At 35.4% G+C, this 18,930-nt stretch overlaps 1 protein-coding gene and 1 non-coding gene across 6 annotated transcripts in view; one reads left to right on the plus strand and one right to left on the minus strand.

Annotated features, from left to right (window-relative positions):
- The window catches only part of SCLT1 (sodium channel and clathrin linker 1), a 183,401-nt gene that overhangs the window by 82,594 nt on the left and 81,877 nt on the right, over positions 1-18,930 (minus strand). For 4 of the 5 annotated variants that reach the window (XR_008377638.1, XR_008377652.1, XR_008377655.1 and 1 more), the window contains exons 11-14: positions 18,020-18,111; positions 14,534-14,711; positions 10,029-10,127; positions 4,138-4,209 (exon numbers count right to left, since the gene is read on the minus strand). Coding sequence is in view for 2 of the 5 variants with exons in the window: in XM_053580187.1 (XP_053436162.1) it covers positions 4,138-4,209; positions 10,029-10,127; positions 14,534-14,711; positions 18,020-18,111 (441 nt within the window). In the remaining 3 variants the exon portion in view is untranslated. The remainder of the gene's footprint in view (positions 1-4,137; positions 4,210-10,028; positions 10,128-14,533; positions 14,712-18,019; positions 18,112-18,930) is intronic. The other variant, XM_053580284.1, reaches the window with a different exon arrangement.
- On the plus strand, positions 5,370-5,551 carry LOC128593323 (small Cajal body-specific RNA 1). Its single transcript, XR_008382325.1, has one exon. It is a non-coding gene; the product is annotated as a small Cajal body-specific RNA 1 (non-coding RNA).

Below are 18,930 nucleotides of genomic sequence, written 5' to 3' on the forward strand. Positions count from 1 at the left end.
TTCTTTTCTTTTCTTCTTGGAGAATTTTTTTTTTTTTGAGAACAAGTCTTACTCTGTCACTATGGGTAGAGTGTCGTAGCATTATAGCTTATAGCAACCTCAAACTCTTAGGTTCAAGTGATCCTCTTGCCTTAGCCTCTCAAATAGCTGGGACTATAGGTGCCCACCACAACACCTAGCTAACTTTCTTTTTTCTTTTCTACTTTTAGTAGAGACATGGTCTCGCTCTTGCTCAGGCTGGTCTATAACTCCTGAGCTCAAGTAATCTATTCACCTCAGCTGTCCAAAGTGGTAGGGTTATTTCCGAACAATTGTGAATGATACTTTGGACAAACAGCTTTGCTAATGGAAAACTACTAATGATATTTAATTATCTTTCTCATGATTTAATTTTATAGAAAAAGTATACTTCATTATGTTTTTAAAATTTACAGTAAGCTTATAAATTGTCACTAAAAATTAATCACCTCTGATTATAATGAAGATCTTTAATCTTATGCTATAAATCAGATAACAAATTTAAATTTAATATCTTTTATTAAAATAGAACACTTGGTGCATAAGAAATGTAGCTTTAATGTTCCATACAGTCATATACTAAGTTGTTTATCAATGAAAAGATAGTTTTCATAGTGCTAAATTTAGAATTTTAGTTTTCATAGTGCTAAATTTAGAATTTTACCTATGTTCATACCTCTTCCCAGGTGATTTTTAATATGTATGCTAATAACAAAGTTGAATCAGACTTCAGGGTCTGGCAAGCATGTACATATCCCTTTCCACCCAATCCACTATTTTGTTGACAAATAATGATGGTTAAAAGAATACTTGGATAAATCTGGGGCAAAGAAGATAAAATGAGACAGAAATGTTGAAAACTTTATAGAAAACCGTCATATTAATGCTATTAGAAATGCACTATGCTACTAAAACAAACATTAAAAATTGCTATTAAAAGATTTTTAAAGATGTTTGCTAATCACCACTGACATGGCTCCCTTTAGGGGAAAACATGACAAAAAGATTTTTTTTCAAGTATTCATATGTGGAGTATTTTCAAATCATATCCTATAAAGGAAGTCACAACAATTATTAAGAACCAGTATCATATAGGCCATGATCTGTGGTCCCTACATAACCAAATGAGAAGTCAATAATAAGAAGATAGTTTAGGCTCAGCACCTGTAGCTCAGTGAGTAGGGTGCTGGACACATACACTGAGGCTGGAGGGTTTGAGCCCAGCCTGGGCCTGCTAAATAATACTGACAACTGCAACAACAACAACCAAAAAAAAAATAGCTGGACGTGTGGCAGGTGCCTGTATTCCCAGCTACTTGGAAGGCTGAGGCAAGAAAATAGCTTCAGTCCAAGAGTTTGAGGTTGCTGTGAGCTGTGACACCATAGCACTCTACTGAGGGCGATAGCTTGAGACTCTGTCTTAAAAAAAAAGATAGTCTATATACCTATGTATTTAGACATTCAAAAATAGACTTTGAAAAATTTCATGAACCAAAGAAAAGACCATAATGAATATTTCCTTTTATTTCTATAAATTTATATATTTTATAATTAATCTTCTTCCTTATTTGCTAAAGATGAATGGCAATCTACTCCGTGGCACAATAAAACCTTGAGTATTCTCAAGAGAAAATATGAGGTTGGCCATTTATGAACGCATCCTAGAAAAAGTACTTTGAAAAGTACTTTGGGGGCGGTACCTGTGGCTCAGTGGGTGGGGCTCTGGCCCCATATACTGAAGGTGGTGGGTTTGAACTTGGCCCTAGCCAAACTGCAACAAAAAAAATCCAGGCATTGTGGTGGGCTCCTGTGGTCCCAGCTACTCGGGAGACTGAGGCAGGAGAATCGCCTAGGCCCAGGAGTTGGAGGTTGCTGTGAGTTGTGTGATGCAACGACATTCTGCTGAGGGGGATAAAGTGAGACTCTTCCTCTACCAAAAACAAAAAAAAAAAAAAAAAAAAAGAAAGAAAGAAAAAGAAAAAGAAAATAAAAGTACTTTGAAAGGTGTTGCTGCATAGCTTTCCAACAGGAGTACTTCAAAGGTGACTATAGTGATATTCAGCAACAAGGTATATATGTAACACTTTTTTTTTCTAGGATGAGTTTGTGAACTCAATTGTCCAACTTTGTATAACTTTCTGGAGAAAGCAAAGGCTATTCAGTATGCACTGTTCTACAAAAGGAGGTATGGGCTTGGGTCTGGCCTTTTCTTAATCTGTTAAAAAATCTGCACGCTAACCTAAAAACAAACTTTTCTCTTTTCTGCATAACAATTTTAGTTTAAAGAATGTTTAACTTCCTTCCTGTATTTAACAGTGTAAGTAACAGCATTGCAAGATAGTATAGTAATAGACTATAACATATTACTATAGTATAGTAATTGTATAGATAGTAAAATTGCTACTTAACATTAGAAAACAGTACCAGGCATGAGGTTATTACGCTTGAAACTCTAGCCCAGATTTTCTGAGAAAATTTGCTTTTTAAAGTAGCTAAATGATTTCTTTGAATATATTTCTAACATATATATTTCAAATACTTTTCAATTAGACAGTAGTACAGTTTTTTCCTACAGTCTCAATGTGACATCAGATATCATACATGTTTAGAAAAATCACTTAGTTATCAAGTAGAATTACTTTAATATAGAGGATAAAAGAAGATTGTTTGGGGTAATAAACTGAAATTGTCTTTTTCTTTTTTAACTTCAAAGTGAGTTTAATATAATTCTGGTTGTTATATACCTAACAATTATTTGAAAAAAATCTCTGTAGGTCATAGCCAGTCTTTGTTCCTTTGAGGAAAAAAAACAAAACAAAAAACCAACAACAGATGTCTTGCCCTTGCAGAGTTTACAATCTGTTAAATGATCTTGGACTGGGGTAGGGCCCTGTAACCCTTCTTCCACAAAGATGTGAATCTTTCGAAAGTTAATCAGCCCTTGAAAGCAAAATAATGGGATGACAGAAAAGAGAGCAAAATTGTATAACAACAAAGAATTATACATGACTAATTTGGCCATTAGTCATTGCATCTCATTAATTTTACTAAATGTTCCCACATCATTAAGAAAAAGTGACACTGACATTGGATACCAATTGGGGGTTAGGGACGATTTGTTTTTGCATGTCCCTGACCACCCTCTCCCAATAGATTGTAACTGTTATTAAATAAACAAATAAAAAATTATACTGCGATTTGTCCTATTACATTTGGACTTATTGTAAAGGTCCCATCATGTACAATACATAGTTTGTAGAACATGAAAAAGATGTGATCCCTATTTCAAAGTGTTAGAATATCATTGAGTTAATAAATATTTATTTATACTGTGCAAAATACTATACTAGGCAATGGAGAAAATATAGGAAGGTATAAGATTCTTCTACTTTGAGATGTTTACAATCTAATTCGAGAAATAAGATTTTCATGGAATGTGTGTATATGCTCAAAATACACTAATGTATAATACTTATTACAAGACATAATTCATTCCTAAATTTTGTGAGATTAAATGTAACATAGGTATTCAGAAGAGATGAGATTTTGTTAAGTTGTAAATATTTTCTCAATTCCTAAAAAATTTTGTACTTCTATTTTCCTACAAGCCAGGTTATTAAATTTCATTAAATCAAATCTTGAAGTTAAATTAGTATTTCTAATCCCATCTCCAGCCACACAAGTACTCTTTTTCTCTCCCCTCTTTGTTTATTCATCCTTTAGTACTTTTCTTTTTTTTATTTTATTTTATTTTTTTTATTAAATCATAACTGTATACATTGATATGATCATGGTACTTTTCTTTTGAAAGCTTTCCTGTGTTTTTTCCTTCCCATGGGCATACATACTGTCTCTCTCTTTCTCCCTGGTCTCTAAGAGGAACCCAGACTATGTGAGGAGCTGCAGTGGGGTGCTTCAATTGTACCCTCTGTCAAAGACAGGTCATTACAGTAAAATGTGATTGACCATAAGCTACACCAGAGCACAAAACAAGTCTTTCTGTACTTTCACATTTTCCTAGCACAGAGTCTGGATCCTGATTTAGTATCTTTTGAATAAAATATACCTTAACCTTTAAAATAATAGTGAGGAAAATGTCAATATAGTTTTCTGACATACCATTTGAAGGGCTGACAGTTCTTCTGATAATCGAGAAATCTGTACATTATATTGCTTTTTTGTGTTTGTAATCTGTAAATTAAGACATTTAGAGATTATTTAAGTCTAGAATAAAAATAATCAACACCTGATAAAAATATTTAGGATAATAATAGTGATAAAAAACTAAATCAGAACATCAAAGATAAATAAGCATACAATATATTAAAGAGCCAAGAGTTTGTCATGAGAGTGGAAGGAGAACACAGAGGATACTCTATCTAAAGGAACGTCCTTTTGATCTCGGGATCCTTTTATACTGTAAAAATAGATTTTATCTACAATAAATTCTTCCTATCAATTTTATCATATTAGAAAGGTGAGAAAATTTAAAAACATTTACTTACTCATCTCATTTAAAACAATTAAAATCATTACCTGTTAAATAATATATTTTTAAGAGAAATTAATATATTCTACAAAATTAAAAGGTTTTGAGAATAGAAAAACCCAATGATGGCACTTGACATTATTTTGTAATTTTGCAAATCTCCTTAATGTCTGGCTGAATAGAAGATAGCTGGATTCTTATACCTGCTTCTGTTTCAACCTGTTGTCACATTTCATGCAGCCCACGGAAAACAACACTGCACATTTGGGAGAACATGTGAGGGAAATGCAAACAATGTCTTATAATTATAAAAGTACATGTCATCCTGCGGACTCCTTGAATAACATTTTGAGAGATGCTGCCATAAAGCGAGTTAAGAGAAAACCAGAATCACGTGCTGAAAATGTAATTATTTAATAACTTCTAAAGTACTTTTGTCTTATAATTAGAAGAATATTTTTATAATGCATATATCATCCCAGTACTAAGTAAATTAGTTTCAAAACCCCCTTATTTGAATTAACATTTAAATATCTTCGGAATTGGTACAATTTATATATTTTGAAGAATTAGTCACAACTCATAAGGATGGCTCCAATGACAGTATTTTTTTCTAGTAACCATTTATGTTTTGTTTTTTTGAGACAGAGTCTTACTATGTCACCCTTGATAGAATGCCGTGGCCTCACAGTTCACAGCAACCTCAAACTCTTGGACTTAAGCGATTCTCTTGCCTCAGCCTCCCAAGGAGCTAGGACTACAGGTGCTCACCACAATGCCAGGCTATATTTTTGTTGCAGTTGTCATTGTTGTTTAGCAGGCCTGGGCTGGGTTTGAACCTGCCAGCCCTGGTATATGTGGGCGGCACTGTAACCACTGAGCTATGGGCACCAAGCCACCATTTATGTTTTTAAAAAGGACTGTGAAGAATACTAATGCTTGTGATAGCTGGGTTTAAGAAGTGCAATATTAAAACAAAAGCCATGAGTCTTTTAAGCCCAGTGTGTAAAGATACACTCTGAGTTATAACTCAGAGGCACAATAAAAAAAAAAAAAAAAAAAAAAAACTCAGTCAGTAAGGCGCCGGCCCCATATACCGAGGGTGGCGGGTTCAAACCCGGCCCGGCCAAACTGCAACAAAAAAATAGCTGGGTGTTGTGGCGGGCGCCTGTAGTCCCAGCTACTCGGGAGTCTGAGGCAAGAGAATCGCTTAAGCCCAGGAGTTGGAGGTTGCTGTGAGTTGTGTGATGCCATGGCACTCTACCGAGGGCCATAAAGTGAAACTCTGTCTCTACAAAAAAAAAAAAAAAAAAAACACCGATGCCAATGATATATCATCAGTAAACTTTTGTGATCCAAAGGTCTTTGAGAATTTTCTAGTATCTCATAAAATGGAGTATTTCTAAAACATAATGTAAATCTTCTTTAGGATATTTATAACATTGCTGTGTACTTTATTTGGTTAGTTAATATGAGTTATCTTTTCTCTTTTGTTTGAGACAGAGTCTTACTTTGTCACCGTTGGTAGAGTGCTTTGGTGTCACAGCTCACAGCAACTTCAAACTCTTGGGCTCAAGTGATCCTCTTGCCTCAAACTCCCAAGTAGCTGCGACTACAGGCACCCGCCACAGTCTGGCTACTTTTTAGAGATGGGGTCCCACTCTTGCTCATCCTGGTCTAGAACTCCTGTGCTCAAGCAATTCAGTGGCCATGGTATCCCAGAATGCTGGGATTACAGGCTTGAGCTACCATGCCTGGATGAGTTATCTTTTTGAAGGCTAAACATATGTACAGGTCCATTTTAGCTCTATTTTAGGTTATAATTTGATGCATACTTTTCCTTGTAAAATTATAGTAAGGCCCAATCTATTCTATTTATGTGTCAGTAATAATCACAGCTAGCATTTACTGAGAATTAATGTGTGTTAGGTATGGTTCAGAGTGCTTCACATGCATTATCTCATGAATTCTCACAATAATCCAGTGATGTAGTTATATTTCTCATTATAGAGGAGGAAAACTGAGGCATAGAAATTAAGTTAGAAATCTTCCTATAAAATAAAAATTTTCATTCTTATGAGCCTAGTCACATCTATTTCTCACATACTTTCTATAAATATTCTTTTTAGTATTTAGGGATGATGCTGCTAACCTAAGGGTTTATGACAATAAATACAATTGTAGGGTATGAATTCTGAAATACATTCACAGTAATGTTGGCAAATTCAAATGAACTAAACTATTCAAGGTTTTTTAAAAGACTGCGTAGAACTATTGATACTGATGGTCTATCATCAGCAAACTTCTATGCTCCCAAGGTCACAAGAAATTTTCTAGATAGAGCTGGTATCTCATGAAACAAAATGGAAATCTTTGTTATGTGAGCAAATACATGTTTGTGAGGTGGTTTACTGTGTTTGGAGCTCCCAAGTCCACCTAGGGGCTCATGTCCTTCTCTCATCATAACTTCATTTTCTTCCTATAAACATTTTCTTCTATAATTTAATAAATAGTAAGGATTATAAATCAAATAGCAAGGTAAATTAACAAAAAAGAGGAATAGAAAAACCCAATGATGGCACTAGACATAATTTAAAATCAGAAGTAAACCCCTCCACATTTTATTTATTTGAGAGATATCTGAGAAAGAAGTAATTTTTATATTTTAAAGAAATAAGCTATTATCTTATTTTTATTTAATTTTATAGTCAGTACAGAAATTTATGACAATTTATTCATCACATTTACTTTAGTCAATAAAAATTGGTAGCTGTAGAGTTATTCTCAATTAAACAACTTAATTCTACATAGTTGAAGGACATAGCTAAAGGATAGGCCATGGATACTGTGGGATTAAATGAAAATTCAAAGGATAATGCTAAAAGTAGTGGTTATCCCTGGATATTGGATTTGTGATTTTAATTTTCTTTTACACACTTTTACATACATATTTTCCATTTCTTTTTACAATGAGTATGTATTACTTTTAATAATAATGAAGTTTACTTAACAAAACTTGCAACTGTATGGAAGTCAGAGAAGGCAAAGACCCAGCAAAATGTTTGGCACGTAGAAAGTGCTCAACAAATACATCTTGGGTGAATAGCTGTAATAGCAGGGAAAGACCAGGTATAAGGAAATCAACAGGAACACATCAGGGAGAAAAGATTTGACAAGAGCAAGCTCAGCTTGCAAGAGCAAGACAAGAGCAAGCTCAGCTTCATATACGTTGAGCTTCGGACATCTGATGACTATGTCTTTAGATAGGGAAATAACAAGATTTGTGGAAGTCTCTGAATATTCAGTAGAGATGTTTAGAATGAATATAGAGATCAAAACACTCAAAAAAATTACACTGAGATTATTTATTTATTTATTTTTGAAACAGAGTTTCATTATGTCACCCTCAGTAGAGTGCTGTGGTGTCCAGAGCTCACAGCAACCTCAAACTCTTAGGCTTAAGCGATTATCTTAACTCAGCCTCCCGAGTAGCTGGGACTACAGGCGTCCAACACAACACCCAGCTATTTTTTTGGTTGCAGTTGTCATTCTTGTTTAGCAGGCCCGGGACAGGCTTGAACCCACCAGCCTCGGTGTATGCGGCTCACACCCTACTCACTGAGCTATGGGTACCGAGTCTACATTGAGATTATCTAAACCTTCATGCAAAATGCAAACTCACCTCAAGCTTAAAATCAATGTGAATTTATTTTAGGATTAGAAAATACAATTGGAGGAATGCTCATATCATGAATAATTTGATAAAACAGTTTTATCATCAAAAGACAAAAAGTTCATTAATATTTATTTTAAAAATATGTCATCAAGAATATTTTAGACTATGGTCCCAAGTTATAAGTACTCTCAACCTCATGAAAAAGACAGAGTTCCTGTAGAAAGGTTCTAGAAGATTAAGAACAAAAAAGCAGACGATGGCCCTGCCCTAGTCACATACCAGAAGCTGGTCCATGCGCGGCAGAAGCTTGAGGATGAGCAGCAGAGGGGTGGGACTGATTACTAATTCTTTGCTTTGGATTTTCCCCCCTTCCTTCTTTAATCTTAGGTGTAAGACATGATGAAGGTTGTGAAAAATGTATCCAAAAATTAACCCAAACTAGACAAACTGTCAAAACTGTGTTACTGGTTTATGTTATTATGAATGTACAAGAAAGCCTGAAGGTACTTACATATATAACAACACACAATATCAGATATGTGTGCAAAAAAAAAAAAAAGACAAAAGCCCAGGCTTTACTTTAGACTACTCTGCCTCAAATTAAAAATTTTATCTTCAGAAATTATCTAATTTCAGTTAGATAGTGATAAAGTAAAAGATTTCTAAGACATACTTTTTTACAGGAAGAAATGGTATACAGTGGCTTTTTAGGAATGAAAACCCTACGACTTAGTTGCTTGGGAGAAGGCAAACATGTTAACTTTATATATTTTTTTAACTGATAAATTATTGTTTCTTTCTTTCTTTCCCTCCCTACCCTTCCCTCCTTCCTTTCTTCCCTGCTCTCCTCTCCCCTTTCTATCTAGCATGCTGATGTAGCTTTTAATAACCAATTTAAAACTAGAATCCAACAAGGGAACATATAATACTGTCCACAAAAAAAATAAGTAAAAGAAAATATTTTATCCAGCAGAAGACTATATAGTATATCCTACTATCCAATAGGAGCTCATTTTTTTAATTAATTAATTAATTTATTTATTTTATTTAATTTACTTTTGGAGACAGAGTCTCAAGTTGTTGCCCTGGGTAGAGTGCCATGACATCATAGTTCATAGCAACCTCAAACTCTTGGACTCAAGTGATCCTCTTGCCTCAGCCTCCCGAGTAGCTAAGACTACAGGTGCCCACCACGATGCTGGTCTAGTTTTAGAGATGGGGTTTTGCTCCTGGTGAGGCTGGTCTTAAACTCTTGAACTCAGACAATCCACCCATGTTGGCCTCCCAGAGTGCTAGTAATTCACCATGCTGGCCCTAGGAGGTCATTTTAAAGGAAAGAAACCTTTAGTCAATTCCTTTAGTTTTTTTTTTTTTTTGAGACAGAGTCTTACTTTGTTGCCCTCGGTAGAGTGCCATGGTGTTACAGCTCACAGCAACCTCAAACTCCTGGGCCCAAGCGGTTCTCCTGCCTCAGCCTCCTAAGCAGCTGGAACCACAACCGCCTTCCACAATGCCTGGCTATTTTTTGGTTGCAGTTGTCATTATTGTCTAGCTGGCCCAGGCTGGTTTCGAACCCGCCAGCCTCACTGTATGTGGCCGGTGCCCTAGCCACTGAGCCATGGACACCACCCTGCTTCCTTTAGTTTTTAACTAGTTATGTTAACAATTTCACGTATAATCTTTATGAATATGTAGACAAATATTTTAATTTTAAAGTATTTAGGTAGTATTTAGCCTTTAGTTGTTACTTAAATTCTGAATTTTATTTTATTTATTTATTTTTAATTAAATCATAATTGTATACATTGAAATTCTGAATTTTAAATATAATTTAAAACCCCTTACTTCTTTCCTGGTTCTTACAGCAGCTTCTTGCAAAATCCGAGAAACTGTTTCTTTCATCTTCCTTATATATTCTTCTTTTTGCTTCTCCTCAAGCAGAGCCTTCAGAAAAGAATCATTTCATGTTATAGGTAATATTAGTAAAGATAATAATGGGTAAACTAGCCATTTTTCTTCTTCTTCTTCTTTTTTTTTTTTTAGAGAAAAGATCTTATTTTGTTGCCTAGGCTGGAGTATACTGGCCCAATCACAGCTTACTGCAGCCTGGAACTCTAGGTCTCAAGCCATCCTCCCACCCCAGCCTCCTGCAGGTGTGTGCCCATAGCACCTAGCTAATTTTTTTCATATTTTTGAAGTAACAGGGTCTTGTTTTGTTTTCCAGGATAGTATCAAATTCTTGGCCTTAAGCAATCCTGACTAGGTCTCCCCTACCACTGGGATTATAGGCATGGGCAACTGTGTCCAGAAGCCACTTGTCACTTTCTTTAAAGTAAGCATCTTATTCTCAACTTCTGGGACCTCTCCACTGAACGAACCTGCATGAATCATGTATGGTATTTATTTCCCCTAACCTTCTTACCAGTCCCTGTCCTAATGACAAACTTGTTCTTTTTCTTTGGTATCTATTTCAGCCAGTGTTTCTTTCTTTCCTTCTCTTCCTTCCCTTCCTTCCCTTCCTTCCTTCCTTCCTTTTCTTTTAATTTTAGACAGAGTCTCAAACTTTGTTACACTTGGTAGAATGTTGTGCTATGCCATGGAGTCATAACTCACAGCAACCTCAAACTCCTGGGCTCAAGTGATCCTCTTGCCTCAGCCTCCCAAGTAGCTGGGACTATAGGAACCTGTCACAATGCCTGGCAATTTTTTTTTATAAACGGGGTCACACTCTTGCTCAGGCTGGTCTTCAACTCCTGAGCTTACATGATCTACCTGCCTCGGCTTCCCAGAGTGCTGAGATTATAGGCGTGAGCCACCATGCCTGACCCTCAGCCAGTTTTTCTATCACTCTTCTGATCTCAACAGTTGGAAATCTTAGAACAATTTTTGAATTTTCCTTCTCCTTCAAGTCCCCATATAAAGTATGTCATTAAATCTAGTATTATATCCTTGGAAAAATCTCTTGGATTTCCCTTTCTTTCCATTATTTGGTATTAGTCAAATTATGTCCCTCATTACCTCACATCTTCACGATTACAGACACTGCTGATTTTGTCTCTTTGATATGTTTCTGTCCAATAATTTTCATCTCTTACTAAAATCTATTGCCATAATCCTAGTCCTTTTGTCAGTCACACTCTATTTCTTTGCTTCCCTGTGGAGCAAAACTCTAAAACTTATTGACTGACACTTTTCCTTCCTTTTTTTTCTTACACTCCCTCTAATCATGTTTTTTCTCACCATGATCTCCATATTGAGATCATGTAGTTAGTTATCTTACTTATTAGCACCATTTGAGAAAATTGATCACTTTCTTCTCCTAGTTTTACTTTATTTGGTATTAAGCATGTCTCAGTATTGATTTTCCTTCTACCTCACTGATCGTTCCTTTTCAGTCTGCATTGCTAAACCCTGAACCCATTAATCCTGTCTTTTTCTTTTTCTCCTGAACCCATTAATCCTGTACTACCCAAGATCAATTCTTGGTCCTCCTCTCTATTTGTCCTTCCCTTGGTGGGCTAATCAAATCTCATGGGTTTTCTGTTTGTTTGTTTGTTTTTGAGACAGGTTGCCCAGGCTAGAGTGTCATGGGGTTAGCCTAGCTCACAGCAACCTTAAATTCCTGGGTTCAAGTGATCCTCATGCCTCAGCCTTCCAAGTAACTGGGACTACAGGAGCCCAAGACAAGGCCCAGCTCATTTTTCTAGTTTTTTTTTTTAGTAGAGATAGGGTTCTGATCTTGCTCAGGCTGGTCTTGAACTCTTAAACTCAAGTGATCCTCTTGCCTCAGCATCCCAGAATGCTAGGATTATAGGTGTGAGCCACCGTACCTAGCCCAAATCTCAGTTTTAAGTATCATTTATGCACTGACAACCCCAAATTTATATCCCTAATTCAAACATGTTTCTGGGCTCACAACTTTACTTAGACCAGATTAAGTGCCTTTTAAAATCAATCAGCCATCTTCTTTGTTTTTAAAAATTTTTTAAATAAGACCTAGTCTTGCTCTCTCACCCAGGCTGGAGTGCAGTGGTGCAATCATAGCTCATTATATCCTTGAACTCCTGCACTCAAGCAATCCTCCCATTTCAGCCTCCCAAGTGGCAAAGACTACATGTATGAGTCACCATGCCCAGCTAATCTTTAAATTTTTAATTTTACTCTTTTTTTTTTTTTTTTGTAGAGACAGAGTCTCACTTTATGGCCCTCGGTAGAGTGCCGTGGCATCACACAGCTCACAGCAACCTCCAACTCCTGGGCTTAAGCGATTCTCCTGCCTCAGCCTCCCGAGTAGCTGGGACTACAGGCGCCCGCCACAACGCCCGGCTATTTTTTGGTTGCAGTTTGGCTGGGGCCGGGTTTGAACCCGCCACCCTTGGCATATGGGGCCGGCGCCTTACCGACTGAGCCACAGGCGCCGTCCTTTAATTTACTTTTTAAAAATTTCAAACATTTTAAAACTTTTCTGTAGAGACAGTGTCACGTTATGTTGCCCAGGCTTGTCTCTAACTCCTGGCCTCAAGTAATTCTCCTTCCAGAGCCTCCCAAGGTGCTGGGAGTACAGGTGGTACCATAGCACCTGGCCGAATTATTTTAAAATAAATCTCCTCCAGTTTAAATAACTAAACTAGGGAAACGTAACAGCTGTTCTGATGTTAATGATCGTGATGGGGAGAACAGGTCAGTGAGGAAAGGAAACTCTGCTATGCTGTGGTTCCTGCTTATTTGTGTGATTGGTTGAGAGAACTCTTAACTTTGAACAAGTAACTGAAGAACCTTTTAGCTATTAGCATGAGTCCAGGGGGAGCTTAACACAGGGCTGTATGTATTATAGCTATAGATAGCTTCCATACTTTGTGAGGGTCTGTTAACTCAGGATTTGAGTGAGAAGATTTGAGAGATAGGTTGTCCATTATATCCTACACAAGACGTTTATTTTTTATTTTATTTATTTATTTTTGGGGGGACAAAAGTCTCAGTGAGTTACCCTGGGTAAAGTGCTGTGGTCTCATACTAGCTCACAACAACCTCAAACTCCTAGGCTCAAGCAATCAATCCTCTTTGCCTCAGCCTCCCAAGTAGTTGGGACTATAGGCGCCTGCCACAATGCCTAGCTAGTTAATGCCTGAATATTTTTTTTTTTCTATTTTTACTAGACACAAGGTCCCAGATCTTGGTCAGGCTGGTCTTGAGCTCCTGAGTTCAAGCAATCCACCCAACTTGGCCTCTCAGAGTGCTAGGATTACAGGTCTGAGTCACCGTACCTGGCCAGAAAATGTTCATTTTTAATGACTTGTTAAGAGTGTTTGTACAACTAGGCTTCCGAGGGTACAGATAAACAATTTTGCCTGTCCTTCGTTTTTTCTAGCTAACTTAGATGTTTAGAATAATTCTCAAGTATATCTTGTCTATGGTTATTCTAAAAGGTAGTATTCTGATCATAGATAGAATTATTAGCTGAAAGGCATGATAAGCATCTTAGCTTTCCCATAGTTCTAATTTAGGTAACTTCTTTTTTTATTTCATATTAGTATCTTAACATTCAACTTATAGCATGCTCTGTTTTAAGTAGTTCTCTTGGAAAATCCTCTACCATGTAGCAAGGAAACATAAATAAAACAAAGTATTTCCTTTGTACCCTTCACATTTCCCAGCATAGTACTCTGCATACACTAGTTATTCAATGATTGTTGATAAATGAAATAATGAATTAATGAGTTTTATATAAGAGAGGCAGCAACATTAAAAACAAATCTATTTTGTAACTTAAAAACTATATGCTGCTCATATTGAAGTTGACCAAGACAAAAATACAGTGTGATATACCATAGGAATCACAATTATTAGAGGGCTAAATGAAAGAACAGTGACATTCATGCATTAAAAAGGACTTTAATAAAAAAAAGAACAGTGACATGAAGACTCCAGTTAATAAACTTTTAAAGTCAATTGAGGTTCTGCTTTAGTAGAGTAATTGTATAGATGATGAAGAGGAAATAAAGATATAAGATTCACCTGATTCAGTTGAATAGAATATAGAGTATACTGTGTAAAATACTATAATAGATTTTTTAAAAGTATGAGATTATAGGAGATGATATGGGAGATGACAAGTACTGGGAACATAAGAAAATCTGATGTTTATATCTTAGTTTTGGAAGAGGATTGACATTTTACCATATTTTATGATATTTAGATTTATCATGTAAGAAAACAACATGTCTAGTACTGGAGAGAATAACAATTTCATTTTTATGCATTTATTCTGCCACTATTAATTCCTTTACTATTAGTTTACATGGGGGAATGTTTAACATTTCATTCCTAAACATGATTACAAGATTTTTTACCTGATTTTTTTGAAGGTTAGCTTCTTCTAAGAGTTGCATGCTATTTCGGGCTCTTGTAATAGCCTCAAATTTCTCATTTTCTAATTCATTACACGTTGCTTGTAGGTCTCTGGTATGTTTTTCCAGATGTGTTTTTTCTGTTCTTAATTGGTTGGCCTCTTGGATTTCCACACATAATCTAGAAATTAATCATCATGTTGTGAAAGTTAAATATTTTTAAAGGGAAGACGAAAAATAAGCTATTTACTGAGCAACTATTATAGGACAGGTATTTTATAGGTCTTATACAGGACAAGTAACTTTTTGCATGTACTATTTCATTTGATCCTCACCATAGTTTTCTTATCTCCATTTTAAAGAACAGACATACTTAGAGAGGTAAAGCATTTGATTGAGGTCATATAGCTAATGAGCAGGGGGTTGAGACTGAGGCTGATATTCTGACTCTAATTGTGTTACACTTTGTATGATGTCACACTGTATTACATACTTACATGACAATGTTATAAGCAAATCCTTAAGGAATAAGTTGTTTATATGTTTATATGGTCTTTCTTTCTTTTTTTTTTTTCCTTTTTCTTTTTTGCTTCGCTCCCCTTTCCTACTCTCTACCCAGGCAATAGATGTTAATTTAGATACAATAATGTATATCTGTAAATATTTTTCTCCATGTTCATATAATCTCACACACACACACACACACACACACACACACGTGTATAGACATATATATACACATACATACAAATGAATACAAATAAATACACAGACATAGTATATATATAGCTATTCATAGAACTTTTTTGTGTCATAAAAATTAAAACATTGTATAAACTCTTTTCTGTATTTGCTTGTCTCATTCAATAATATCCCATAGAAAGCCTGAGGGATATAACTTCATTTGACTGTTAATCTACATTTGCCTGACACTACAGAGTTTAAGTATAAACTCTTACACGGAGTTTGCTTTTTGAGTTTCCTCTTCATCTCCTCTACACCTATTTCCTGATCAGTTGTTTACCTTACTCGTCCCTTTATAAGAACTCTGAGTATTATAGTTATTTACCCTCTTCTGCCCTTCACGCTTGCAGATGTTTTTCCAAATCTATTGCTTCCTGTTGTTGCCTATTGACTCCATTTTGGGAATTTTTACCACACTAACAATTTGATACAGCTAAACTTGATTATTTTTTTCAATTTTTTTTTTATTTTAGTTTTTATAAAGATGGTCTTCATCCATAGATTATTAATGTAGTCTCCTAGATTTCCTCAAAAGATTGCTATGACTTTATATTTTTACCTTTAAATCTTTAATCCATCTAGAATTTACTTCTGAATATGGTATAAGAGAGGAATCCAATATAAGTTCCAGATTGATGGCCAGTTGTATACCATTAGTATCTAATGAATTGAAATACTCTTGTTATCATCCCCCAAATATGCAAATATCAAAATTTACTTATGGATTATCATGTTTTATTGCTCTATTTGCCAATTCTATGCTCAACTCATATTAATTTGTTTAAAGTAGCATTATTCTGATATTTTCTGGTAAGACATATTTCATACTTTTGTTATGTTTAGGTACTTCTTTATTCTAAGTGGTAGAAAAAGAATCATTCTATACACTCTCTCTCATACTACCCACATCCAAATACTCCTCCTGCCAATGGAGTGGCTTTTCTCATGCTTTTGGTAATTGTGATTAAGTTGTGCTTAAATTTAACCTGTGGAAATTCTGAGCAGCCTAACTTATAAAAACATTCAACTTATAAAAAATATGTTTATTGCAATTTATCATCAAGATGTTGATGATGATGAGGGTTTTACCAGAATATTTAGTCTGCCATTATGTTATGGAATAGTCTGCACATTCCTTATGTATCATTTTGTTCTTTTCCACAGCTAACCCATGGTACTAAGCTGTCGGTCCACCCATATATTTGCCTCAAACCTTGAGAACAGACATTAGTGGTAAAATGCATCTGTTATACCTGGCTTCTGTTCTTCCTTTGTATTGATAACATTGGACTTTACCTGAGTCCTGTGCTCCCAGGAAAACAGAGATGGCTAAAAACTCCACCCTTGTTTTCTAACCTCCCCTAATTCTTTTGTGTTCCAGAAAAGAATTAACAGCAAAAAAACAACTCTGCCCTCAAATATTCCATAAGATGCACCTCCATCCTTCCTCATGACTCCTATAAGACTCACGCATGCCTCACTTGATAGTCTGCCTATATAAAACCTCAGGCCCCTTCCTTTTCTTTGAAATATTCCTCACTAATGGACATTCTTCATACTGCAATAGCTTGAATAAAATCATCCCCTAAACTATCTGGTATATTTGATCTTTCACAGTACTAAAGAGCCCCTTACTAAGAGCCCCAACTAAATCTTGAAAGGAAAGAAAATTTTAATTAAATTCTATTTTTCAATTACTTTCATATTATTCCCTTTCAAGCTCTCAAACACATATACACACATATATCCTATTTTAGCCCAGACTACAGACTTCCCTGAAATATGCCTATTGTGTGCAAGATGCAGTCAGCTCTTGGAGCTAATTATTCTTACAAGGTTTATGGTTCATGATTCTCAAAAAACAATTTTTAAAAATAATATTCTTCACTTTTGTTTGACTTGTTTCAATGGTTTATTTTTACAGTAACTGCATTATCTGTAAGAGAATAGTATTACAGAGAAGTTGAGATAGTAGCAAATTTCCTCTGACACTATTGATTTTAACTTTTTTTTTTTGAGATAGAGTATTGCTTTGTTACCCGGGCATGAAGGCACTGGCATGATCATAGCTCAACACCAACCTCAAACGCCTGGGCTCATATGATCCTCCTGCCTCAGACTCCTGAGTAACTGGGATTACCATCACTCCTGGGTATTTTTCTATTTTTTATAGAGATGGCATCTCTCTTTGTTGCTTAGGCTGGTCTCGAACTCCTGACCTCAAGCAATTCTCCCACCTCAGCTGCCTAATGTATTAGAATTACAGGCATGAGTCACTGTGTCTGGCATTTTAACTGTTCTTCAGAAGAAAGACGTTAGATTTCTGAAGAAACCAGGTTCACTCCAAAATCTGTGGGGTGACCTCAAGAGAAATAAAAATAAAGGTGGGCTTTGTGCTGCAGTATTAACACAAAAGCCATGATTATCAAAAGTTTTATTCCATTCCAAAAAAGTCCTAGACTAAATTTGGATCAAATGTTTGCTTCCAAATTTATGATTATAAATTAATATACTTAGTAAAGGGTCCAAAAAGCTTGTATTAAACAAATTATCTTTAAATATATGTTCAAAGTGTAACAAGCTATTAAAATAATTTTTAATAAATAATGTCTATAAAATTTAAACCTATGATCATAGTTTTGATTTAGTACTTATAAAATATACATTGTAGTATATATCATAAACTGAAACTCTATTGTGTAATATTTTGAAGCATATCCAAAGGCTAGATGTATTTCAATTTACCTTGTTTCTAATTGTTTTATACTAGTTTGTAATTGCTGTACGCGCCTATCTGATGCTTCCTCTCTTCCTTGGGCAGACATCATATCCTCCTCCTAGAAAATAAAAAAAATAGAAGCTAACTTTGAGTATGTGAAAATTCAAAAAACCATCATATAACATAAAAAAGAAAAATAGTTCATGCTATAAAGTTGTTATGCTGCTGGAATTCTAATATGTAAGTTTAAAGAAGCGTATGACGTTGGAAACAAATCATTTGTATAATAAAAAGGGAGACTTCAATATTAATCCTATATTAGACAAACAATAATCAAGATAGTTAATGCACATAGATTTCTGACAATATTTCAAACTATTAAATTTTATATAGTGTAAGGCTAACAAAACAAGAGAGGGATTTCTATGCAGATAGTGTAAATTTAGAACATGCTTCTTAACTATGTTATCCTACTTCTCATTGTCTAGCAAGGTAATCACAGGGTCTCCTTTGATACAGTGTAATGGCTTGAAATACATGAACAGATTTTATTTGTATCATATTTCTAAAAAAATTTCTTCTTCATCTTTTCCTGCCTTATTTTGTGTTAACAAATGTTCTTTATAATACCCTTTTTATTTTATTTTTTATTTATTCATTTTTTCTTGAGACAGAGTCTCACTATGTCACCCTTGGTAGAGGGCCGTGGTGTCACAGCTCACAGCAACCTCAGACTCTTGGGCTTAAGCCATTCTCTTGCCTCAGCCTCCCAAGTAGCTGGGACTACAGGTGCCTGCCACAATACCTAGCTATTTTCTTTGCTGTTGTTGTTGCAGTTGTCATTGTTGTTTTAGCTGGCCTGGGCTGGGTTGGAACCTTCCAGTCTCAGTGTATGTGGCCAGTGCCCTACTCACTGAGCTAGGGTGCTGCTGTATTA

Source organism: Nycticebus coucang, chromosome 1 (assembly GCF_027406575.1).
Source record: "Nycticebus coucang isolate mNycCou1 chromosome 1, mNycCou1.pri, whole genome shotgun sequence".
Taxonomy (NCBI): Eukaryota; Metazoa; Chordata; class Mammalia; order Primates; family Lorisidae; genus Nycticebus; species Nycticebus coucang.